The sequence below is a fragment of the Hyla sarda genome, chromosome 4, assembly GCF_029499605.1.
Source record: "Hyla sarda isolate aHylSar1 chromosome 4, aHylSar1.hap1, whole genome shotgun sequence".
NCBI lineage: Eukaryota > Metazoa > Chordata > Amphibia > Anura > Hylidae > Hyla > Hyla sarda.
In genome coordinates, this window is record NC_079192.1 from 128,265,853 (window position 1) to 128,293,108 (window position 27,256).

The 27,256-nt window shown below is 43.6% G+C and overlaps 1 protein-coding gene across 5 annotated transcripts in view; it reads left to right on the forward strand.

Moving 5' to 3' along the window:
- Positions 1-27,256, forward strand: part of IQGAP1 (IQ motif containing GTPase activating protein 1) — a 260,950-nt gene that overhangs the window by 76,128 nt on the left and 157,566 nt on the right. For all 5 annotated transcript variants that reach the window (XM_056572114.1, XM_056572118.1, XM_056572116.1 and 2 more), the window contains one exon: positions 11,345-11,444. In XM_056572114.1, the coding sequence (XP_056428089.1) occupies positions 11,345-11,444 (100 nt within the window). The remainder of the gene's footprint in view (positions 1-11,344; positions 11,445-27,256) is intronic.

Below are 27,256 nucleotides of genomic sequence, written 5' to 3' on the forward strand. Positions count from 1 at the left end.
TCCTCTGTGCTCTATCCTGTCTGATAGCACTCCTCTGTGCTCTCTCCTGTCTGATAGTACTCCTCTGTGCTCTCTCCTGTCTAATAGCACTCCTCTGTGCTCTCGCCTGTCTGATAGCACTCCTCTGTGCTCTCTCCTGTCTGATAGAACTCCTCTGTGCTCTCTCCTGTCTGATAGGACTCCTCTGTGCTCTCTCCTGTCTGATAGGACTCCTCTGTGCTCTCTCCTGTCTGATAGCACTCCTCTGTGCCTCTCCTGTCTGATAGTACTCCTCTGTGCTCTTCTATCTGATAGGACTCCTCTGTGCTCTCTCCTGTCTGATAGTACTCCTCTGTGCTCTCTCCTGTCTGATAGGACTCCTCTGTGCTCTCTCCTGTCTGATAGGACTCCTCTGTACTCTCTCATGTCTGATAGGACTCCTCTGTGCTCTCTCCTGTCTGATTGTACTCCTTAGTGTTCTCTCCTGTCTGATAGTACTCCTCTGTGCTCTCTCCTTTCTAATAGCACTCGTCTGTGCTCTCTCCTGTCTCATAGCACTCCTATGTGCTCTCTCCTGTCTGATAGGACTCCTCTGTGCTCTCTCCTGTCTGGTAGTACTCATCTGTGAACCTCTCCTGTCTGATAGGACTCCACTATGTTCTCTCCTGTCTCATAGCACTCATCTGTACTCTCTCCTGTCTGATAGGACTCCTTTGTGCTCTCTCCTGTCTGATAGGACTCCTTTGTGCTCTCTCCTGTCTGATAGCACTCCTCTGTGTTCTCTCCTGTCTGATAGCACTCCTCTGTGCTCTCTCCTGTCTGATAGTACTCATCTGTACTCTCTCATGTCTGATAGGAGTCCTCTGTGTTCTCTCCTGTCTGATTGTACTCCTCAGTGTTCTCTCCTGTCTGATAGTACTCCTCTGTGCTCTCTCCTGTCTCATAGCACTCCTATGTGCTCTCTCCTGTCTGATAGGACTCCTCTGTGCTCTCTCCTGTCTAATAGCACTCTTCTGTGCTCTCTCCTGTCTCATAGCACTCATCTGTACTCTCTCCTGTCTCATAGGACTCCTTTGTGCTCTCTCCTGTCTGATAGCACTCCTCTGTGTTCTCTCCTGTCTGATAGCACTCCTCTGTGCTCTCTCCTGTCTGATAGTACTCATCTGCACTCTCTCCTGTCTGATAGCACTCCTTTGCGCTCTTTCCTGTCTGATAGGACTCTTCTGTACTCTCTCCTGTCTGATAGCACTCCTTTGTGCTCTCTCCTGTCTGATAGGACTCCTTTGTGCTCTCTCCTGTCTGATAGCACTCCTCTGTGCTCTCCTGTCTGAATAATTGGTAGATCTTTTTCTGAGGACCGAACTGGTTCTGACAGCCGAGTAAGAGCCTTGCAGCCTTTATTAACCTAATACCACAGCTTTTTTAGACAGCAACCTAATTGTTGAGAATTGTTAATATTATTTTTAAGCTACAAAATATGTAAAGGAAGATTTATTAAGATGCCTTGGTATTTCCCTTCTTGGTGGCTGTGAAAAACATTTGGGTCAGAGTAAAGGTAAACATACACATGAGATAGCTATCAGTCGCAGCTCAAACCTGTGTAACCCACCTGTGTAAATGTACCCCAAACAACAAAAAGGATCAGACAGTTGAAATTCAGTATGCCCTATCCTTCTCTTCCCCTACATCATCTGTCAGTGGAAAGTCAAAAGGCCACCATACACATTTGATGGCCATGTGGTCCCACTATAATGAATGTCTAATTCCACCTGATAATAACTGGTTTACTAGAATATTTGTGATTAGTTTTGACTTGATAACGTTTGGTCTTTCATGAACTTATTTCAAGCATCTGTTTTATCTTATGCAAGTCCCAGCTACAATGATCGTTGTCATGGATTTTCTCAAGCCCCTGTAAACCAGCCCCAGTTCTAACGCTGTTCTCCCTATCACTGTTCTTCCCGATGCCAAATAAAGGTAAGAAATCATTTTGAACAGTGAGCGTCTTGACTGGTATCCAAGGAAGCGCTGTGTGAGACCCGGGGACCTAACAGACAGGTTTGCTTTAAAGGGTTACTCCGCTACCCAGCATCCGGAACATCGAGTTCCAAATGCTGTGTGCGGGCTTCCATGTTCACGCCCCCCCTCGTGACGTCACACCCCGTCAATTGGACAGAGATGTCAGCAGAGAGCACTGTGCTCGTGATTCAGCAGAGAGCACTGTGTTCCAAAAAGAAAATCATTTCCTCTGTAGTATTCAGCAGCTGATAAGTACTGGAAGGATTAAGATTTTTTAATAGAAGTATCTTTCTGGCATCAGTTGATTTAAAAAAAATAGTTTTCCAACAGAGTACCCCTTTAAGTTTACTAGCACAGCAGATGGCACAAGTAGATGCCTTGTGAGAAAAGATGAAGAACTTTAGTCTGTTCAGGCTACTTTCACACTGATATTGTGCCCCGACCATAAACGGCCGTTAGGTTCCTCCCCCCCCCTCCAGCCTTTAACGGCTGTTATCGTGATGGGGCACAATGGGCAATAACGGGTCCCGATGGATCCCATTTACTATTGTAGGGGGAGTAGTGGGAGAAAAAGACGGCACATACAGTAATTTTTCTCCTGCTATTCTCCCCGGCTCCCCTGACAGCCGTCACACTTGTCATGACGGTAGTGTGAAAGAAGCCTCAGTAGTGAAAGAGATACCAGGATCCATCCAGATGAGATGAGATATTGGGGTATACATACTTCCTGAAGGGTCAGTAAGCAGCACACACATAAAGATCCCATCTTGTCCCAGTCATTACATTTTTGCTAGGATATGGCCAGTACTTTTTTCAGGGATTGGGCCTTATTTCCAATAAAGGGCAGTGTTAATTCTACTGCATATTAAGACATTGTAGACAATTTTAAAGGCAACAAAGCTAGAGGCATAAAATTGTCTTCAATTTTAGGCCCTTTCCTGTTCTAACATCAGGTGCTTAAAGGAGTGTTTTAGGCACAACAGAAGAAGGAAATCTTGAGAAAAAGGAACAATGTCTCCCTATAAACTGTAGCTTATTTGTACCCTCTTTCATTTCCCTTACATATTACAATACATACATTATGCTCTATTTGTATATATATAGTAGAAGTAACCTAATGCATCAGGTAACATTAATGTAACATGAATAGGTCACCTTGTTATTGGAAAGAATACTTCCTTTGTGTCTCCCTGATGTCTTGGCTACTCTGCTGCACTTGTGACATTCATCTTATAACCTGTATTTATACCAACACATTCTCCTCTCTGATATCCGGATACAGAGCGGACTCATGGTGTGATCACTGCCCGGTGATGATATAGTGTCGGCAAGGGCTTGTCCTTACCTGCAGGCTACATTGACGAAAAGCATGCAGTGCTTCATTGATGACATGGAGGCTTCTGAATCTTTAGCCTCCAAGTTTATGTCATCCAAAACAGTTGTTATCCGTTGTTCATTGGAAGGAAAAAAAGGTTGTCCAAGCTGTATTGTATTGTAGCTAGTGTATATGTAACCTGCATTATCTCAATCTTGTTCCTCTACCTTTTGGTTTATGTACATTTTCATGCACAATGCGTGCTGAGTAAGTGTACTTTCCTGGCATAGTGAGCGCTGTGATATTCTTGATCAATCAGGTGTCCCCCCCCCCCATTCGCTGCTCCCCTCTCCCACTGCCTGCAGTCTCACACTGAAACAGAAAGACTGCATCTGCATCCTCCTCCACCCTGTTTTCTGTTTGACTGATTTTTTAGAGAGGTTTCTACACATTTACAGTGAATCTGCAGGCAACGAAACAGGAATATGCCACTTTCCCCAAATCTGATGTATACCACTATAATAACAATAGGTATTCTCTCTGTAGTCCTATACACAGTTTATAGTTCAGGTGTCCTAAAGATAACTTTTTGATATAGTTTACTTACTGTTAAACCATACTATGGAAAAATCTGCATAGTATGGACATATATAACTCAAAGAGAAATGGATTGCCCGGCACTTGCAAGACTAGGGAGTGTAAATTAGTGTCCTGGATATAACTTGGTAACAGTGGTGCAAAGTCCACATAGCACAGAAAATTATGAGCGAACAAAAAGACATGGGACTGCACTCACCATCCAAGAGTTCTTTATTGACTGGCGGAGTCACAGGGGTACATCATCAGGGAGGCAGGGGCTCCGGAACAGACTGTTTCACGCAAAGACTGCGCTTCTTCTAGTCGATATACAATAGCATACCGGCTTGAAAAAGCGCAGTCTTTTGCGTGAAACAGTCTGTTCCGGAGCCCCTCCCTCCCCGATGATGTACCCCTGTGACTCCGCCAGTCAATAAAGAACTCTTGGATGGTGAGTGCAGTCCCATGTCTTTTTCTTCGTTCATAGACTTCTGACATATAGTATGGCCTTTCCAGTGTCGGAATGTTTGTATTCAGACCAGATATAATATGTTCTGATTACAACAAGTTTCCTACAGAACAATTTCCTACAGGGTACCCCACACAGATCAGTGGAGATTTTGTTTAGAGTGTGAATTTAGTGTTGTATAGTAAAGAGACCACTTGGATGTATTCTGCATTTACTCAATGCAAATCTTCCTAGGACACTATATATGGAATTATTTCCGAAGCTTTGTGGCAGCTAGCCTGCCAGATCTTTTAGGTTGATCTTCTTCTGGCCACAATGTGCCACACCTCATAGGTATGATGCAACTGCACTGACATTTACTGCGAAGCCTCAGCCCTTTGTTAATGTTGTCCAGAACAAAGCCAGATAAAGTAAATGTCTTATAATTTGAATACTCTAGTTGAAGACCAGTCACCTCGCCAATGGACACGGCTTAATGCAATGAAAAAATTAGCCATAGGGATAAGTGTGACAGTCTGTAAGGACTAGTCTGAATGCAATAGGTTGTGACTGTGTGAAATGCACATGGTGGGAGCGCAGGCTACTCCAACCTGCAATGTGTCATGCTGATTCTAATACACTTATGTATAGTACTAAGAGATATAAAATAAAGAATAAAGAAAAGTACAGTAGTATGGATGAATGTTAATAGACAATTTATTAAGGTAAATAGATAATGTGTATGTTGTCACCTTTAGCAGGGCCCTTGCATGGGGTGAACGGCAATACATCAAAGATGTTATCAATAAAAACTAACAGTAAAAATATAATAGTAAAAATGTCAACATTTATTGATAACATCCTTTTTATTGATAATATTTTTTACTATTATATTTTTACTGTTAGTTTTTATTGATAACATCTTTGATGTATTGCCGTTCACCCCATGCAAGGGCCCTGCTAAAGGTGACGACATACACATTATCTATTTACCTTAATAAATTGTCTATTAACATTCATCCATACTACTGTACTTTTCTTTATTCTTTATTTTATATCTCTTAGTACTTTAGAGGACTGGTCAATATAAATATATCATATTTATATCACATATACCCTATAGCTATAGGCCTTTTTGGGTGAAGGCAACACCGTTATCCTCGAGTACTTAATCTTATATCCTAGATGAGCTACACATACTATATATTCACTTATGTATAGTAGTTCTCAATTTAACACCTAGGGTATAGGTGTATACCCGAATTAACCTCAGTCAGTAATTAATTGTGAGCTACACCATCTTTTTACTAGTTTAAAAATAGATTCTAAGACCCACTCAAGTGTGTTGTAGATACAGAGAGAGGAAGCGATCAGTTTGTTTCCTGTATATGTGTTGTTTCTCTAGGAGACTGACAATTTAACACCTTAATCTTTTATTTATCTCTCCCTGCTAAACAAAATGAAGTGACTATGTTATGTACAGACAAGGCAGTCACAACTTTTTCATCTTCTGATATGACTTAGTGAACTAGGGAACCACAATAAATATATAGGCTACAAATGTATAATGACAAAAACTATATTAGTCTTTGAAGATACAGGTGTATTCCAGCTCACCCCAAAGTTGGTGCACGGACCGGACGTGTACTACATGTCCAGGGCCAAACTCGAAGACAGAACTTTATTTATTTATTTTATTTATTTATTTAGCCATATGAAACATCAAACCGACTTCGGTGACGTGACGCGTTTCCGCCCCAAGAAGGCTTTATTCATAAGACTAAGGCCTTCTATGGGCTAAAAAGGTGTGATGTCACAGGAGTCTGTTTGATGTTTCCTATATCTAAATAAAGTTCCGTCTCCGAGTTTGGCGCTGGATATCTCTTCTTTTCTTCATATATTAGTCTTTATTACATTCTGTTGGCCCAGTTTACAGATTGCATTTCTGTTCTTGCATATTTTCAAGGAATAAGGAATCGAGGGAGTCCAGAGAGAAGAAAAGCATAAGGCTAGGACTCCACTGAGATTTTTGCCCTGCGATTTTTGTGGCATAAAAACGCCAGAAAAAATGGCAGAGAAACTGCCACAGTTTTTCCCTGCGTTTTGGTGTTTTTTTTCTGGCATTTTTACCTTTGTGTGGAATTTGCCTTTTTTGGCACCTTTTGCGTTTTTTTACAAAATAGTTGGATGCAGTAGGGATGTAAAAATGTATTTAACTAAATGTTTCTTTTTTATAACAAAGTTTTAAAAAATTTTTTTTTGTGAAGTGTGTGTGTGTGTTTAACTTTTTTCTCTTTTTTTTCAAATTTTTTATGTAGTACTACTACTCCCAGCATGGAACACACTGTTCCATGCTGGGAGTGGTAGTACCTGTACTATAGACATATCGCCCCGGGTGTCAGTCTGACACCCGATGCGATCGTCCATTATGTAGCAGAGAAGCGGAGCGGCTCTATGCAGCACTCACACCTCTGCTCTGTACTCTGAGTGATGTTCTATTCATATTTTCCGCCCAGAGCTGTGATTGGCCAGATGGTTGCAGCCAATCACAGCTCTGAGGAAAATATCAATGAATGAGTGGCCGGCCCGGAGTATAGTGCAGAGCAGGGATGTGAGCGATGTATACAGTCGCTCTGCATCTCTGCTATAGACAGGACGATCACAGTGGGTGTCAGTAGTGACATCCACTGTGATGTCTGCAGGTACTACTACTCCCAACATGGAGCACACTCTGCTCCATGCTGGGAGCTGTAGTACCTGCATTAATAGACAGATCACAACGAGTGTAACTTCTGACACCTGCTCCATGTTGGGAGTAGTAGTACTTGTAATTAAGGAAAGATCACTGCTGGTATCACTCCTGACACCCACTGTGATCCTCCGGTAAAATGTATGGATGCAGCGGCCGGCGCTCTCCTATGGTCCCCTGCACGGCCGTATATATACACATATTCCTATTTCTCACAGACAGCTGTGATTGGCTGGAACCATCTGGCCAATCACAGCTCTGCGGGAAATATGAATATGTGTATATATACTGCAGGGCAGGGGACCATAGAAGAGCGGCCGCCGCATCTATACATTATACAGGAGAATCGCAACGGGCGATCTGTCAATTAGTACAGGTACTACTACTCCCATCATGGGAGTATTAGTACTACCTAAAAAATGTAAAAAAAAGTGAAAAAAAAACACACACACTACATTTTTATTATTGTCGGCTACATTTTTAGTGCTTTACCCGCTCACCTAAATTGATCCCTGTTTAAAAATTAATAAACATTTCGTAATAAAAAAAGGTACATTTCGTTGGAAAAAATTGTATCTATCACTACTGTATCTTTTTTTTTTTTTTTTTTTATGGTACCATACGAAATCTTAATAAAAAAGGTATTTGCATAATTTTTTTTGGATCGCTAAAGTCCAAAAAAGAATAAAAACCGCCTGCAAAAACACAAAATTTAAAACTAGGGATCAACCGATATCGTTTTTTTAGGGCCGATACCGATAATCGGTGGAGGTTAGGGCCGATAGCCGATAACTTATACCGATATTCCGGTATAAGTTATCGGTTATCGGCTATTTATCCCCCCGCGACACCGCTGCAGATCATTGATTTAAAGCGGGCGCTTTAAATCAATGCACTGCAGTGGCTTTTGCGGTGCCATAGGCCGCCGCCGCCACCCGCTTCTCTCCCCCTGCCTGTCCGGGAGTCCTGAGACCTATCACCGCCACCGCTCCCCCCGCCGTGCCACACCGCACCTAGGGGTGCCTCCAGCTGTTGCAAAACTACTACTCCCAGCATACCCGAACAGCCGTTGGCTGTCCGGGCATGCTGGGAGTTGTAGTTTTGCAACAGCTGGAGGGTCTACTGTAGGTATAGTATATTATACAGACCCCTGTCCATCCCAGAACCCTGACTCACCTTCCCAGTTGCTGCAGGGACCGTCTGGGGAGGGCGATCCGGGCCATCCATCCTTCCTGTAGTGTCCGGCGGCATTCCGGGTGGAGGGTGAACCGGTCCGGGCTGTCCTTCTTCTCCGGGGGTCCTCTTCTCCACTCCGGGCAGGCTCCGGCCAAGTAACGCTGCATAGACGGCGCTGTGCAGCGACGCACCTGACGTCACGGCGTAGCGGCGTCTATGCAGCGTACTAGGTCGGAGCCTGCCCGGAGTGGAGAAGAGGACCCCCGGAGAAGGACAGCCGGACCGGTTCACACTCCCCCCGGAATGCCGCCGGACACTACAGGAAGGATGGATGGCCCGGACCACCCCCATTACGGGTAAGTTTAATTTTTTTTATTGACTCGGAGGGTGGGGGAGGGGCCCGACCGGTATACCGGTATGGGCAAAAATCCATACCGTGAGAGAAAAAAAAAACGGTATCCGGTTCATACTGGTATACCGCCCAGCACTACGGTGGGGGGTGCGACGCGGTGCGGGGGGGGGGGGGGGGGCGGTCACGGTGCGGTGGGTCAGGGGCGGTCGCGGTGGGGGCGGTGCGGGGGGCGGGGCATAATCGGCAAGGTAATTGCTGATACCGATAATGCCCAAAATCGTGATTATTGGCCGATAATATCGGCCATACCGATAATCGGTCGATCCCTATTTAAAACCAACATGGCGTTTTTCTTGGTGTTTTTGCTCTCCCATAGACTTCTATGGGATGAAAACGCCACAATTTCAGGGCAAAAAACGCCAAACTAGGTTTTGTCGGGCATTTTGAAAATCCAGCCTCTGAGCCCGAAATTGCTGAAAAACGCCAAAAGGATAAAAAAAATGCAAAACTGAAAAACGCCAAGTGGATCTGGCATTTTGCAGTTTACTATTGACTTCCAGCTAACATCTGGCCGCTGCGTTTTTTCACTGAAAAAAACGCTGTGCAGGAAAATTGGCGTTTTTTAATGCCGTTTTTGCAAAAAAAACCTCAGTGGAGTTCCAGCCTAACTAAGAGTAGAGTCAGGACTTGTAGCCGTAATACTAACACAAATATTATGCTGGTCTGAAACTGTACTCCTGCCCTAGCCCTAGCCGACCATCAAACATGGAGAGGGTGGGGAGTGGCATTGTGGCCACACCTATGTGACTCCTTGGGCTTATAATAAGAGATATTTTTTCACACTGAAGCACCAACGGAGATGCTACATACAGGTACCGTTGCTCTAATTACAAGTATTGCTATATGCACATCTCAGCAGTTTACTAGGCAATTTCTGGCTGACATATTCACTTTAAATAGCTGCACAAAAGATGTGATCAGCTGACTAATAGGTGTTTTCTTGTTCATCGGCTGACTGGTTCTAAGGCTAAGTTTCTGCTTGGTTTTTTGGCCTGCGTTTTATGGTTTGAAAAAAACGCAAGTAAAAAGCGCCTGAAAACGGCAGTGCATTTTCCTGCGTCTGGCGTTTTTTCATTTGTGTGGAAATTGCATTTTTGGCACCTTGGCAGTTTTTTTTGGTACCCAAAATTTTTTGGGTGCAAAAAAATAAAAATAAAATAAAGCAGTAGTGATGGAAAAAAATTTATTTTACGGAATTTACTTTTTTTATAACAAAATTTTTATTAATTTTTAATAAAGTGTGTGTGTGTTTCACTTTTTTTTCTCAATTTTTTACATTTCTTAGGTAGTACTACTACACCCAGCATGGAACAGACTGTTACATGATGGAAGTAGTAGTACCTGTACTAATAGACATATTGCCCCAGGTGTCAGTCGTGACACCCGATGCGATTGTCCATAATATAGCAGAGATGTGGAGCGGTTCTATACAGCGCTGGCATCTCTGCTCTGTACTCCGGCCAGTGATGTGAATAGAACTTCACTCATTCATATTTTCCGCCCAGAGGGAAATATGAATGAGTAAGTGCAGAGATGCGAGCGCTGTATAGAGCCACTCCATCTCTGCTATAGGCAGGACGATTGCAGCGGTTGTCAGTATTGATACCCGCTGTGATCCTCCTGTATAATGTATAGATGCGGCCGGCTGCTCTTCTATGGTCCCCTGCGCTGCCGTATATATATATATATATATATATATATATATATATATATATATATACACACCTATTCATATTTCCCTCAGAGATTTGTGATTGGCTGGAACCATCTGGCCAATCACAGCTCTCTGCGGGAAATATGAACAGGTGTATATATGGCAGCGCAGGGGACCATAGGAGAACGTCCGACCGCATCTATACATTATACAGAAGGATCGCAACAGACCCGGGCGATCTCGTCAATTAGTACAGGTACTACTCCTCCCATCATGGAACAGTGTGTTCCATGCTGGGAGTAGTAACACTACCTAAAAAATGTAAAAGATAAAGAAAAAAAGTGAAAAACACACACACACACACTACATTTTTATTATTGTCGACTACACTCCTGTTTAAAAATTAATAAAAATGTTGTTAGAAAAAAGATAAATTTCGTTAAATACAATTTTTTCCATCACTACTGTATCTTTTTTTATTATTATTATTATTTTTTTTTTTATGGTACCCTACGAAATTTAATTAAAAAAGGTATCTCCATCACTTTTTTGAATCGCTAAAGTCCAAAAAATAATTAAAACCTTCTGCAAAAATGCCAAAGGAGTAGTAATTTTTTTTTTAGACCTGGTCGGGAGGTGGTTTAGATTTGTGGGGATTTTTTTTGCAGCATTTGCGTAAAAATTGGTGGAAAAATTAAAAACACGCAGATAATAAATTTGTGACCACTGCATCCGTCACTTAAAAAATGGTCTAGCAACGCCAAAAGGTCAAAATGACAGAATTTAGAACTTGTAATAAAAATGCAAAAAACCCCGCAATTAGCACAAAATTAAATAAAATTCGCAGATTTAGACCAAAAAAAGGAATAGAACGCAATGATCAATAACCCCCATTGAGTCTCTCAGTTAAGAAAAAAACTGTGTCTGGAATGGTACACCAAGAGTGAAGACATAAAGTGATGCCTGTTGTCTCCTACAGTCAGATGGGAATTATTATATTAATTTTCTTTCTACAGCTGTGCTGGACGATGAAAGACTTACAGCAGAAGAGATGGATGAAAGGAGACGTCAGAATGTGGCCTATGAATATCTGTGTCACTTGGAGGAAGCAAAAAGGTAACATTATTGTTTGAGATCAATATTTGTTCATGCTGAGAATAATGCAGATGAAACTACAGTACGATACTTCCTCTCCAAGTATTATGTCCTAAAGGTCACAGAGTTTCAAAGCATGAATTTATCTTTAGTAAACCTATACCGTATAAACTCGAGTATAAGCCTAGTTTTTCAGCACTATTTTTCATGCTGAAAACGCCCCCCCCTCGGCTTATACTCAAGTGAACTCTCCGCCTGTCAATCCCTTCTCAGTGGTCTTCAACCTGCGAAACCTCCAGATGTTGCAAAACTACAACTCCCAGAATGCCCGGACAGCCATCGGCTGTCTGGGCATGCTGGGAGTTGTAGTTTTGAAACCTCTGGAGGTCCGCAGGTGGAAGACCACTGCGGCCCTCATCATCATCCAGACCCCCCCTTTAGTTTTCTGCTCACCTCCCCTCGGTGGGAAGGAAGGGTGAGCTGGTCTGGGCCAGTTGTCAAGGCAACGTCACTAGTCCGGGGCAGTCCTGGAGCGTGGAGAAGAGGGCCTCCCGGAGAAAATGGACAGCCCGGAATGACTAACCCTCCTCACCGGACGGTCCCTGCAGCATAGATGGCCCGGACCAGCTCACCCTTCCTTCCCACCGAGGGGAGGTGAGTAGAAAACTAAGGGGGGGGGGGGGGTCTGGATGATGACAAAGGCCGCAGTGGACTTCAACCTGTGGACCTCCAGAGGTTTCAAAACCACAACTCCCAGCATGCCTGGACAGCCATCGGCTGGGAGTTGTAGTTTTGCAACATCTGGAGGTCCGCAGGTTGAAGACCACTGATGAAGGGATTGACAGGCGGTGATGATGAAGGGGGGGGGGGGATGATGACAGGGGTCTGGATGATGACATGGGGGGATGATGTATGTTCCCACCCTAGGCTTATAGTCGAGTCAATAACTTTTCCGGGGTTTTTGGGGTGAAATTAGGGGCCTCGGCTTATATTCGGGTCGGCTTATACTCGAGTATATATGGTAATTTCCTAATATGCAACCATTGCCAAAACCAGTGGCTTATGAGTAGGAACAATCTTGTAAGGGTAAATTCACATGCGGCATATATGTTGCAGAAATGTATTCGACTAAAAATGTATCCCATACAGCAATTGATTTGTGCAAGCTCCATGTAGATGAATGGGACAGTTGCAGAACTTTGTTCACCAAAACCTGCTGCATGTGAATATATAATGAAAGAGCAAGTCCTGATCTGTGCTGTTGCTCTACAAGATTATAAGAATATAAGCTGACTATTAGCTGAGCTCCAGGACAACATGTTTATTCAATTCTAGTGGAACTGAGATTTAATAAAGAAGAAACAAGGTTAACAGATGTTTGTCATTCTTGTCCTGTGTATTGGGATACTGTCCTGTCTTCAGTAATACAGTAGTTACTCAGAGTAAGGGTGGAATGTACAGGTCGGCTCTCCCCTGTGACCTCTCACAGCATGCTTACTTTAAAGCTATGTTCACACTATTCTTTGCAGAATGTCTGCCTGAAAAATTTCAGTTGGATAGACAGCAGATGCTGACAAAACATGACAGGGCTAGGTACCCTCATAAATGCACGAAGGAAATTCTGCCGTTTGTATGGTGTAACAGAATCTCCTTGAAAACAATGGGAATTTTTCTGTCAGATTCTGCTTGGAAATTCCACTGTGTGAATGAGACCTAAGGCTGGAAGTGCACATGCAGTTTTTCATGAAGTGTAGTTTTGTTGTTTTTTTTCATACAGTTTTTTTGTTTTGTTTTTCAACCCAAAGCCAGAATGGGGTTCCAGCAGGAAGAAGTATACATCCTTTCTTTATATTTCCATTCCTTTTGAATCCACTTCTGACTTTGGGTGAAAAAACTGAATGAAAAACTGCATGTGTGATTCCAGACTTATAACACCAGTCTACGGATTTCTCTTTTTAACAGTAAGAGCCTTTGGTGACAGCTTAGACATTGCTGTGTCTGGCTGGTGTGGGGTCAGTGTGTAAAGGATCTTACATAGTCCTAGTAGTGGTGTTTGTGATGACACACAAGGAGGGAAGATACACCATGTGATTGTATGTCATGTGGATAGCTACTCAGGATATCACTGTGGTCAACCATGATTTGCCAAGCCCAGATCCATCCGAAGATCACTGCATCTATTAACTTCACTCCACAGGGCTTAATTCTTATTACACATGGCTCGTGATCTTTCCCTAAGGGGAAGAAGGAAATGCCTTACACCCAGTCCCAGCAAACGGAATATTGTATTTATACATCATATGCCCAGTAATGAATATGTATTGAAATTATCCACATACCCTCTGGGTACGAGGTCATTATAGTACAACTAAGATATGTTTATCCTGTTAAAATAAAATAAAAAATGCAAAATTAGCATTTACCGTCATAATTATTTATCTCACTTTGAGGAAACTAAATGCAAATATAAATCTTGTTTGTCATCTGTCAAAATATGGCATGAGCTATTAAAGCAATATTACAGCTATTATTTTTATCATTATTATTATTATTATTATTATTATTATTATTATTAAAGCTTTATACAGCATTGTCAGTAGAGGAGAATATCTACATCAGTGGACTCTGAGCTGTGGACATCGAAATGTTACAAAACTACTACTGCTAGCCTGCTGAGAACTTAAGTTTTAAGGAACAGCTGGATGTCCACAGTATGGAGACCACTGATGTAGATATCTACATGATATGGCATTATACAACACACCATCCGATAGCACACAGAGCTGCAGGGACTTGGCATGCTTCTGTATAACGTCCATACACAAGGCATCGCTGCCTTCTTGAGGCCAAAATATTTTCATTTTTTAGGAAAGCTGGACATCATTGATAGTTTTTCTCTTTTAGGAGGAAATGATTTTATAATAAATGAAAAGTAGTCGCTATTCCCTGTGCTCTCATGTGTGTAGCAATTTACTTTTGGTGTTCAGGTGTGAGGTTTACTGCTAGTTTTTTTCTGTTACAGACGGCTGCTAAGGCATAGTAATCGGAAGTCAAGGTTTTGTGCTGCTGTGTCAAATTGACACTGACAGGATGTGACTCACCTCCTACAGCTGCTGCTGGTCCCTGGATGTTTCTGCTATTTGTTGCTTGGAGACTAAGCTAGTGGACAGTGTGGTTTTGTATAGCAAATAGCTTAACAGATTGCTGATGCATGCAGCCGCTACAGGTGTAAGTCCTGCAGAAAACAGGGGGGGGGGGGGGGGTGTTAATATAGCATCATTGGTAACTGAGGAAACAAATGCCTCAGCCTGCACTGCCATTGGTATTCATGTCATGGTCAGGGCAGCAAGAGGTTGTCTAAAACCAAACAACCCCTCTAAATGGAGCCTGTCTGGGGTTCTGTGCTGCCCAAACACCATGGACAAACCACACCACTGTTGTAACACTCACGTTTCAGAAGACAGAAACCCTGGTGGATGTGGATCCGATGGACTAATGTGGCATATAACTCAGACCATACGAGGGAGCCGAGTCTAAGGTGCTGCTGGTTTTCACCAGAGCCCGCGGCAAAGCGGGATGTACTTGCTGCGGCAGGCAGCACCCAGGTCACTACCCCTGGCACAGCTCGACCACACAGGCGGCTGAGGAGATGCGAGGCACGAAAGGGATAAGGCAGCTCGTAGTCAGGATAGCAGAAGGTCAGGGCAGGCAGCACAGTAGTGTAGTCAGGAACGTAGTAAATGGTCAGTAGGCAAGCGGCAAGGAGCAAGGACAGGTCACGGAGCAAAGGATCAGATACACAGCAAGGCAATAACAGGAATGCTTTTTCTCAGGCTCAAGGCAACAAAGATCCGGCAGGGAAGTGTGGACGGTGGAGGAATTTGTCAATGAGGCACAGGTCAGTTACACTAATGACACTGGCCCTTTAAATCTTAAAGCTCCAGCGCGCGCACGCCCTAGGGGACAGGGACACGCACGCCAGAGCAGAAAGGCAGAGGCGGGGGCAGGAGAAACACCCAGTTAGTGACGGACTGGGGCTTGCATGCGGGCGCGTGCCCAGCCCCGTCGGCAGCAGCAGGTAATGGGATCATGTGCTCACGGCCAGCGTGTGCGGCCAGAGCACATAAAGTAATAACTGTGCTTCTACGTAAATCATAATTTGCTGTAATAAGCATGCCATCCCTGTTTCATGCTGCCCAAACTCTTGACATGTTCACTTTAAATAAACCGTACAGCTGTACTAAAGCACATCTTTATTGGTGCATGTTATATGTTTAGTAAACCACTCACTGAAATGTTTCTGTTACTAAGAAGGGAGTAAGAAAAGAGAGTGAAAATAATTTGGTTTCAGTACAGTAAGTATGCAAATCAATGCCAAAAGACTCCCCATTGACATCATTTTATAGAGCTAAATATAGAAACGGAGGCCGACATTTATCCTTGTCTTTAAACTGTTTATTGTGTCTAGAAAAGGCGCAAAAAAGGAGCTAGCAGGGTTTATTTGCGCCTTTTTTGCGCCTTTTGGTTTACACATTTCTGCTGATTTTGAGTTGCAGTCCACTGATTTTGGCAATACACATGATATGAAAGGGTTTCATGAACTGCGCCTTTTTTATGAAAAGGCACAAAAAAGGCACAAAGCCACTGAAAAGTCTCTAAACTACACCAGACCAGACTTAGCTTAGTTTTATGGTGTATGTGAAGAGTAAAATTTCAAAAAATGTGACCTGCACAAAATGTATCAAATGCTCTGCGACCATTTAAAGGGGTATTCCGGGCAAAAACATCTTATCCCCTATCGAAAGGATACGGGATAAGATGTCTGATCGCGGGGGGGGGGCCCGCCGCTGGGACCCTGCGCGATCTCCCTGCAGCAGCCCGCATTCTATGCGTAGCTGCGTCTGAAGTTTCGGAAACCGCCGGGCTTCCGAGACGGGGAGTCACGTCACGCCACGCCCCCTCCATTCATGTCTATGGGAGGGGGCGTAGCGGCCGTTACGCCCCCTCCCATTAAAATGAATGGAGGGGGCGTGGCGGGACTTCACATCCCCGTCTTGGAAGCCCGAGTATATTATGAGGACAGGTCCTCTCTCCTATGTAAGGACAGTATAGTATTAGGACAGGTCCTCTCTCCTATGTAAGGACAGTATAGTATGAGGACAGGTCCTCTCTCCTATGTAAGGACAGTATAGTATGAGGACAGGTCCTCTCTCCTATGTAAGGACAGTATAGTATGAGGACAGGTCCTCTCTCCTATATAAGGGCAGTATAGTATGAGGACAGGTCCTCTCTCCTATGTAAGGACAGTATAGTATGAGGACAGGTCCTCTCTCCTATATAAGGACAGTATAGTATAAGGACAGGTCCTCTCTCCTATGTAAGGACAGTATAGTATGGGGACAGGTCCTCTCTCCTATATAAGGACAGTATAGTATGAGGACAGGTCCTCTCTCCTATATAAGGACAGTATAGTATGGGGACAGGTCCTCTCTCCTATATAAGGACAATATAGTATGAGGACAGGTCCTCTCTCCTATGTTAGGACAGTATAGTATGGGGACAGGTCCTCTCTCCTATATAAGGACAGTATAGTATTATGACAGGTCCTCTCTCCTATGTAAGGACAGTATAGTATGAGGACAGGTCCTCTCTCCTATGTAAGGACAGTATAGTATGAGGACAGGTCCTCTCTCCTATGTAAGGACAGTATAGTATGGGGACAGGTCCTCTCTCCTATATAAGGACAGTATAATATGAGGACAGGTCCTCTCTCCTATATAAGGACAGTATAGTATGGGGACAGGTCCTCTCTCCTATATAAGGATAGTATAGTATGAGGACAGGTCCTCTCTCCTATGTAAGGACAGTACGGTATGAGGACAGGTCCTCTCCCCTATGTAAGGACAGTATAGTATGAGGACAGGTCCTCTCTCCTATATAAGGACAGTATAGTATTAGGACAGGTCCTCTCTCCTATATAAGGACAGTATAGTATGAGGACAGGTCCTCTCTCCTATGTAAGGACAGTATAGTATGGGGACAGGTCCTCTCTCCTATATAAGGACAGTATAGTATTAGGACAGTTCCTCTCTCCTATATAAGGACAGTATAGTATGAGGACAGGTCCTCTCTCCTATGTAAGGACAGTATAGTATGAGGACAGGTCCTCTCTCCTATGTAAGGACAGTATAGTATGGGGACAGGTCCTCTCTCCTATATAAGGACAGTATAGTATGGGGACAGGTCCTCTCTCCTATATAAGGACAGTATAGTATGAGGACAGGTCCTCTCTCCTATGTAAGGACAGTACGGTATGAGGACAGGTCCTCTCCCCTATGTAAGGACAGTATAGTATGAGGACAGGTCCTCTCTCCTATATAAGGACAGTATAGTATGAGGACAGGTCCTCTCTCCTATATAAGGACAGTATAGTATGAGGACAGGTCCTCTCTCCTATGTAAGGACAGTATAGTATTAGGACAGGTCCTCTCTCCTATATAAGGACAGTATAGTATGAGGACAGGTCCTCTCTCCTATGTAAGGACAGTATAGTATGGGGACAGGTCCTCTCTCCTATATAAGGACAGTATAGTATTAGGACAGTTCCTCTCTCCTATATAAGGACAGTATAGTATGAGGACAGGTCCTCTCTCCTATGTAAGGACAGTATAGTATGGGGACAGGTCTTCTCTCCTATATAAGGACAGTATAGTATGGGGACAGGTCCTCTCTCCTATATAAGGACAGTGTATTTTTCTTGCAATTATACGAGGAAGAAAACATAAAGTTCTCTCTTCTCTTCCACCTTCTCTTTGTGCCACATTGCAGCTACTGATCATACACTACATGGTAAACATTTCAATAATGAAAAGTTTGGTGGGAAGTGGAAGAAAGAAGGATGGATGGAGGGGCCCACCATAGTTATTCTCATGGCTGACTGCTGTGTGTAAACAAGCTTTTTTTTGTCTCCCACGTAAATATCAAATAGCATATATTTAATAGGTTCCTGTCACCACGTGTGCACCATGGGAAATATTACAAGTTCTCTAGAGCAGTATTTCTCGAGTTCAGTTCCAAAGCACTCCCAAAAGCCGAAATCACCCAAACCTTTCTGTCAGCTCCAAGGAGACCCTCTTAACTTTAGCTATTTACACAACTTTACGTGGGAAATAAATAATGTGAATGGCGAAGTCATACACAAGTCCTCACTTTCTGGGACTTGGTAAGCACTATTTACATTGCCATCAGAAAATATATTCGGACTCCAATAATGCAGAGTATTACAAATATATTATAAATAATCAGAACTTTCATGGTTGCACTAATATCTCCCATGGTTGCGTAAGACATTAGGGGACAAACTACTGTAAATTTATTCAAACCAGTATAGGGAACTTTTATTATCATAAATGGAAAACCCCACAAACAGTTACAAGTAGCAAATCTGTGGTCTCGTTGGCTTCCACGCTTCTAAGTCTAAGCCAAACCTACATTGAATGAGAACCTGTCATCAGATTTTACCACAAATAACGTGTGACAACACATTCATTTTACCAAAGCAATTTGAAAAAGATATACCAAGTAGTAAAATCCCTTTATCTCAGGAACAGGAAGGAGGCATAGAAACAAAATATAAATAATGTAGGAAAGCTGGATTTTTTCTTAAATATTGACCTCATGTCCTCAATAAGCAGATATATAATGTCAGTTGTCCTAAGCTATCAAAACTGCTTACAGTCTTATAGAGGTCAGTTGTGGTCTGGGCCATGCAGCTTGCCTGTATCCTTTGCATTTTTGATACTGTGTTCACTCATTTACTTTATATTGAAATCTGCAGCATAAAATCTGCAGCATTAAAGAGGTTCTCCGCTGCTAGACATCTTATCCCCTATCCAAAAGATAGGGGATAAGATGTCTGATTTCGGGGGTCCCCCGCGATCTCCTGCAGCACCCAGTATTCCAAACAAACACACGGTTCGAGCGGCTGTGGTCATGATGTCATGGCCATGCCCCTTGTGATGCCACGTCAAGCCCCCTCCATTCATGTCTATGGAGGGGGACATGAATGGAGGGGATGTGGCGTGACGTCACAAGGGTTTGTGGTCGTGATGTCACAAGTGTTCTGGTATAACTCCTACAAAAAATCGTTAGACTCAAATATATATGCAAATTAGAACAATCTTTATTAAGGTCACAAGCAAGAAATACACAATGTTAAAATCACATAACATAGATACAGATCATGACAAACAAATGCCTGCAGGAAATGGCTGGGCGGACTGATTAGAGAAAACAATCTTTTTTCTCTTGGGCTATATATGCCTAGAGCTAAAGTGCCACATGCAAAAAATATACAGTGGTCCCTCAACATACGATGGGAATCCGTTCCAAACGGACCATCGTTTGTTGAAACCATCGTATGTTGAGGGATCCGTGCAATGTAAAGTATAGGACAGTGGTCTACATCCTGCGGACCTCCAGATGTTGCAAAACTACAACACCCAGCATGCCCTGACAGCCGTCGGCTGTCCGGACATGCTGGGAGTTGTAGTTTTGCAACATCTGGAGGTCCGCAGGTTGAAGACCACTAGCATAGGAAGTTGTACTCACCTGTCCCTGCTGCTACAGACCGTCACCGCTCGTCACCGCTGCCCTGGATGTCGCCTTCCATCGCTGTTGCAGTGTCCCCGACGCTCCGGCAAGGCCTCTGCTTCCCCGGCATCCTCGCTTTCCGTCGCCGCTCTCCGTTGCCGCCATCACGTCGTTACGCACGCCGCTCCTATTGGATGACGGGACGGCGTGCGCAGCGATGTCATGACGACGATGGAGAGCGCCAACGATGCAGGGGATCCCGAAGAGGACGCGCCGGAGCCCCGAGGACAGGTAAGTGATTGTCATCGGAGCACACGGGGCACCGTAAATGGCTATCCGGCGGCAGCTGAAGCAGTCTACGCTGCCGGATAGCCGTTTATGCGATGGCGCCGACATACAAAAGCATCTTATGTTGATGCTGCCTTCAACGTGCGATGGCCTCTGAGAGGCCATTGCATGTTGAAATTATCGTATGTCGGGGCCATCGTAGGTTGGGGATCACTGTATATACATTCAGGAGGGGGATCAGAGACAGCAAAAACTGTATGAAAAATACCTAAGGGCATCAGTGCAAAACATAGCAAAATAAATAGCCGTACCGGGTGGCGTGTTCCTGTGTGACCTGCAGGTAATGATTGGGGACTGAAGGGACTTCCCTTGTTGCGGGGTGGGGGAGGCGCACTATTTGCCCAATATTTACATTGTTTTTGGACAGCCTTTTCGATACACTGAGGTGCAATACCACCATATTATATTGGAGAAGTTTTTTTTCCCGTGACCCAGTGAAATTGCACTTTCATACCCATTGCACTTGGACAGTATCCTTTGTGCTTGTTATGGGGCTTTGACTTTTGTGCAATATTCCCGAGGTGCAATAACTCTCCATGTACGGTACGGCTATTTATTTTTCTATGTTTTGCACTGATGCACTTAGTCACTATTCCTACAGTTTTTGCTGCCTCTGATCCCCCTCCTGTATGTACCGTATATATATTTTTTGCATGTGGCACTTTAGCTCTAGGCATATATAGCCCAAGAGAAAAAAGATTGTTTTCTGTAATCCGTCCACCCAACCATTTCCTGCAGGCATTTGTTTGTCATGTTCTGTATCTATGTTATGTGTTTTTATCATTGTGTATTTCTTGCTTGTGACCTTAATAAAGATTGTTCTAATTTGCATATATATTTGAGTCTACCGATTTTTTTGTAGGAGTTATAGATTCATAGGCAGCAATACCGTTACGGCGGAGTTTTTGTAGGAGTTATATCTCAGTGTTCCGGACAGAATGTTCAGAACGCTGGGGCACGGGAATACTCCTTTAAATATGCTCACAATACTGTACATGACATAACAACCTAAAGCTCCTGGCTGCCCTAAGTGCCCAAGGGGCTTCATCTGCTTGTTAGGCACCCATGTCACGATGCCGGCTGGCAGGTAGTGGATCCTCTGTGCCAGAGAGGGATTGGCGTGGACCGTGCTAGTGGATCGGTTCTAAGTCACTACTGGTTTTCACCAGAGCCCGCCGCAAAGCGGGATGGTCTTGCTGCGGCGGTAGTGACCAGGTCGTATCCACTAGCAACGGCTCAACCTCTCTGGCTGCTGAAGATAGGCGCGGTACAAGGGAGTAGACAGAAGCAAGGTCGGACGTAGCAGAAGGTCGGGGCAGGCAGCAAGGATCGTAGTCAGGGGCAACGGCAGGAGGTCTGGAACACAGGCTAGGAACATACAAGGAAACGCTTTCACTGGCACGATGGCAACAAGATCCGGCAAGGAAGTGCAGGGGAAGTGAGGTGATATAGGGAAGTGCACAGGTGATAACACTAATTGGAACCACTGCGCCAATCAGCGGCGCAGTGGCCCTTTAAATCGCAAAGACCCGGCGCGCGCGCGCCGGGACAGGACTGACGGAGAGCGAGTCAGGTACGGGAGCCGGGGTGCGCATCGCGAGCGGGCGCTACCCGCATCGCGAATCGCATCCCGGCTGGAGGCGGTATCGCAGCGCCCCGGGTCAGTGGATCTGACCGGAGCGCTGCAGTGAGGAGAGTGTAGCGAGCGCTCCGGGGAGGAGCGGGGACCCGGAGCGCTTGGCGTAACAACCCACTTTGTATTGAGAGTGTTCCTGGCCCCTCCTCTCAGCTATGACTGATAGTTCTTGTGTCCAATCAGGAGGGCTACAGACAGATACATTTCTCTGAATAGTCAGATTCATTCACACACTCTCCCACCCCAGATCATCAACCAGACTGTAAAATCCCCATTTCATATGGGAATAGGGTGTATAACCAGTTAGGTGCTGTTTTCTGAAGAAATAAGCTCTGTTTTTTTAATGCTGGACATCCCTTTTAATCTCAAACCATCAGACAGCTTTTCTGGCATTCCAAATACATGAAAACGTTCTGGAAAAAAAAATTTCAATGAAAACTGCACAAAACGTTTACGCCTGTAATAATTACTTAGAATTAAAATACATGTGAACTGACAGACGCATTGCGCTTTATTTTATGAGCACATTTACATCTCAAAATTTATCCCAAAAGCAGTGGGGCAGTTTTATGAAATTGTCTAAAAAAAAAAGTCTATCTCTGTTGCCCATAGTAACAAAGCATCTTTAATTTTTTTTTAAATAAAATCTGGAATGAAAGCTAAGCTGTGATTGGTTGCTATGGGCAGCAGAGACAGTTTTTCTTTTAGACAGTTTCATATATCTTTCCCAGTGACATAGCCTCGATATATACATTTGGGGGTTCTTTAGATTTTATTTTGGAATATTAACATATATGAGGTTGCTGACCGGAATGCTTCTACCGTATATAGAAGCTGGCAGTTTCTGGTTGAGCACTTAGGAAGTGATACTTCCCCTTTAATAGATTTGGTAGATAGTTTAGCCCCCGCCTTCTCTACTCAGCGTATATCTGATCACATACAGCTCTATACAAGGTTGTGAACCACAGGATTGAGCAACCAAGGATGACTCTTAGGTTTGCTCTTCCCGGTCACATACAACAGGCTGACTTTTTAAGAGTTCCAGCCTGATTCTGCCATACTTGATGAAATTCTAGTGGTGACATTTACAGTATGGCTATATAAAATATAATATTTTACTAGCTTTATACAGAAATTATTGTGCATTATGTGGTAAATAAGTTTAGCACAAATCTTAAAAGTCTGTTTTTTGGTGGTCTAATTCTATGTTTAGACTCCTGATCATTCCGTTTTGGGTCATGTCAGTGGCAAATGAAGGGTGGAGTAGCAGTTCTGAAAATGACCTAACATTTACATCTATCCGTTCATTTTGGTATGATGCTAAAGTACAAGTATGTGATCTTTAGTGTGCCATAGAAAGATAGGGGCAGCATGGTGGCTCAATGAAGAAGACCATCTCCATGGAGTTTGTAAGTTCCCCCATGTCTAGCTGGGCTTCCTCCAGGTTTCTTCTCACACTCCAAAAACATGCTGAAAGGTTAGAAAAAGGCTATAATGTGTATGCCTGATACATGGAAATTAAATTTTGACTAGTGCTACAACCTATGATTAATTGCACAATCGATTAGTTGCCGAATGAATCTGGGAAAAAATGGAAAAATAACCAAAAAAGGAATTTCTGGGCTTTACTTAAAACAAATATGTACAGTAGGCATATAAAAACAAATGAACAAGGTTTTTTGTTTCCTCTGTGCCCCTATTATTACTTGACACAGTGTTTCCCAACCACGGTGCCTCCAGCTGTTTCAAAACTACAACTCCCAGCATGCCTGGACAGCCAAAACATTCAAAGCAATTTAAACTGATTTAGCATTTAAAGTGAAACTGTCTCCTCCGTTCGAGGTACAGAGGTGCAGGCACCATCAGTTAGGGCATAATGCAATCTAAGAGAAAGTCATTTTCCTTACTTTGCCCAAGGTTTGTGAAGTTCTATTCATGCTGTCTTGTAATGCCGGTGAACAGTTGGAGGGGCCGGACAACTTTCGCAGCGGCACGCCTCCTCCCTGCTCTAACCTGCTGGAAGCAGGTTAGAGCAGGGAGGAGGCGTGCCGCTGCGAAAAAAGCATGGAGCCCTTTAAGTCAATAAAGCAATGTAAGGAAAAGGACCTTCTCTTAGATCGCATTATGCCTTGACTAATGGTGCCTACATCTACGTACCTCATACAGAGGTGATAGCGGCGCTGCATTATGCCCCAGGCCGGCCGGCCGGCTCCTGGTGGGGAATAGGAGGTTACTGTGCGGTGATTTTTACATTTCCCGCCAGGAGTTCTGATTGGTCAATCTGTGCCAACCAATCAGAGCTCCAGGTGGGAAATATGACATCGCAGCACTGTAACTTCACTGTAACTTCCCTCCTGTGCTGGGGAGCGGGCGGAGCACAGTGCCGCCTGCAGAAGTGCAGCGATAAAACCAAAAAATTGTTACAAATGTCTTAACGCCGACATTATGGGATTTGTTACTCATTTTTTGCTTAACAAAAAATCAGAGCTCGATTATCCGATGATGGGATTCGTTGACAACGAATCTCGTTATTGATTTTCATCAATAATATAGATTAATCGTTGCAGCTCTAATTGTGACCCATATTGTTAACTGGGACTAATGTAAACGGTAAAAATCTCTGTAAAGCGGCGTGGACTATGTCAGCACTATTTAAAGAGTACCTCTCATGATCTTGTTTAAGTTTATAATCCTCCCAGTTCACTGCCCCCATAATGATAAGCCACCACCTGCCTTTATTTTTATTATTTTTCAGTTTTCTACCTTGATAGTGCACTGTATTTTCTGCTCGGTCTCAGTCAGATTCACAGACTGGGAAGGGGCAATCCCCAGCAGGTGTGACATCATCTGAAGCCATACAGGGGAGAACTTCCTCCCTTACTCAGCTACACACAGCCCAGAAAAGTTCAGTGTGAGATGAACTATGATTGGCTAAGGCTGCACCCCCCCCCCCTCAGCACTCCAGACTGCATTTCCTGATTTTGGACTTCTGCCAGGCAAGCAGGAGTCCAAAGTCTGTGCAAGAGATGGGGGAAATGTGCTCTGAACAAGTAGGGAGACACCTAGTGGCCGCTTTTTTAACCACAAATAAAACATAGAAAACTTAATTTTTTTAAACAAAGTACATTAGAAAGATTTTTTATTTACCATAAGGAGTGCAATAGCAAAAACTAGTTTTAATGAGAGTGCCCATTTAAGTAACAAATTAATTAATGTCCATATGCATGCTTAAATAAATGTCAGCTAAACCCACTGATAACTAATGTGTATTGAAGGAAGTTAAATTGACATCAAACATCTTTGGAAAATTGGAAGGTTTGGCCGACACATATCTAATGTGTATGATTCCCTGAGGAAGCTTGTTGCGAAACTACGTTGGGCTGGCAGTCTGAGCTTGGGTAAGATGTCCGCACTATGCACTTTTAATCTGCTATGGGTTCTGATTTGTGTTGAGATTTGTTCTCAGGACCATTGAGATTGGGGGTTATGTCTATGACTGATACAATCTATGTGTACTGATCTCTCTCCCATTTACTTATACCCACCAGCACTTTAGAACTGCATGAATTCCTCCCATTTGTTGCAGTCTTCTTGATTGGGGCATTGTGCAATTCTTTATCTTTTTCTGAGTGTATACTATATCACATGCAGGTATGTGTTTGCTAGTATTTTTTATACAGCTTATACTTATGTATGTGTGTATACACCGGATTGATGATTTTTTTTATCTCCGCTTTATATCCTCGTATTGTATCCCCACTTTACTACGTATGCTCAGATGCCGTAGTAGTCTGTCTGTTACTGTTCTGATTTTTACCCTTGGTTTTAACCATAGTCAAATTTTTGCTAATAACGTTTAAACACATTTATCTACTATTTTTGTCTCAGTGTACTCTCTTTGGGTATGTCTAATGTGTATGGCAACTTTAGAAGAGAGGGCTGTATGATGGATACCTTATGTTATTAAAGGGTACTCCGGCCCTAAGACATCTTATCCCCTATCCAAAGGATAGGGAATAAGATGTCTTATCACTGGGGTCCTGCCGCTGGGGACCCCTGCGATCTCGCAAGCAGTACCACTACCTACCTCTGGGAGCTGCACGCAGCGCTGCAACCTCGGAGTCTGCCGGGTCATGACTAGGGGGCCAGGGTATCGTGATGTCACGCCCTGTCCCCGCAATGCCAGACACGGGGGTGGAGTCATGATGTCACGATACTCCGGCCCCATAGTCGTGACCCGGCAGACTCCGAGGCTTCAGGGGATAAGATGTCTTAGGGCCAGAGTACCCCTTTAAGCCCTCAGACAAGGTTTGTATGTTGGAGTCATTGCTTACTATATATCCCGCCTGTCTCATTGTTGACGATTGGGCAGTATTGTCATTTCTACTATTTCTATGAGAAAAGCTATAGTCAGGCTCTGTTCGCATAATGTCATGGTTTATGCAAATGTTGACTAGCTCAGACTGTAGTCTTCTCAGCTATGGGGCACCCTGTGATCTGCTTATTGCCAGTTGACCCCTACACCAATAATAGATTGTCCTTAGTCAACCAACTCTTTGAGTAACAAGATATTTCCTTTTTTATTTTTGGTTAGTCAGAGTACCTAGAATTTTTTTTTTCACTTAATAACATTACATTCTTGGATCAGATCCAGTCCAAATACTTCCCCTTAGATAAATGTACTATTTAGACATATTTGCACTAGATAACCTATCTGCTAACTGATTAGAATTAATTGCTCTTGTGTTAAGAACTGCCTCTATATAGAAATCATAAAAGTGTTGTCTAATGTGTGTTCCCTTAGCTCTGGCCTCCAAGGATCAATGAGGCTGTCCTCCAATAGTAGACACATATAAATGGAAGCTGCTTTGTTTTCTACAAGGAGCCCTATGTTAATTTTCCAATACGTGGGGGAAAACAGTTAGATTCATGATTTCTGAGCTGTGTATTGAGAATCACAGTATTTGTTTAAAATAATGCTAAAATATTATAGTATGTGGCTCTGTTCAGTCCCCGAACAGCAATATCAGTGATCAAGAGCAAAAATTCATAATACAGTAAAATCTCCCTTAGAGGACACCTCCCATTAGGGGACAGTTTTTTATTCCCTGACAGTCCCATAGGACTTAATGTATTTGCACCCTCAGAATAGGGGACATACCACATAGGGGATGCGGCCATACCCAGTAGGGGACAGAACACTTCCAATAGGGGACAACCAGGCTTATGTGCCTGCGTCAGGGAGGTACAGCCAATA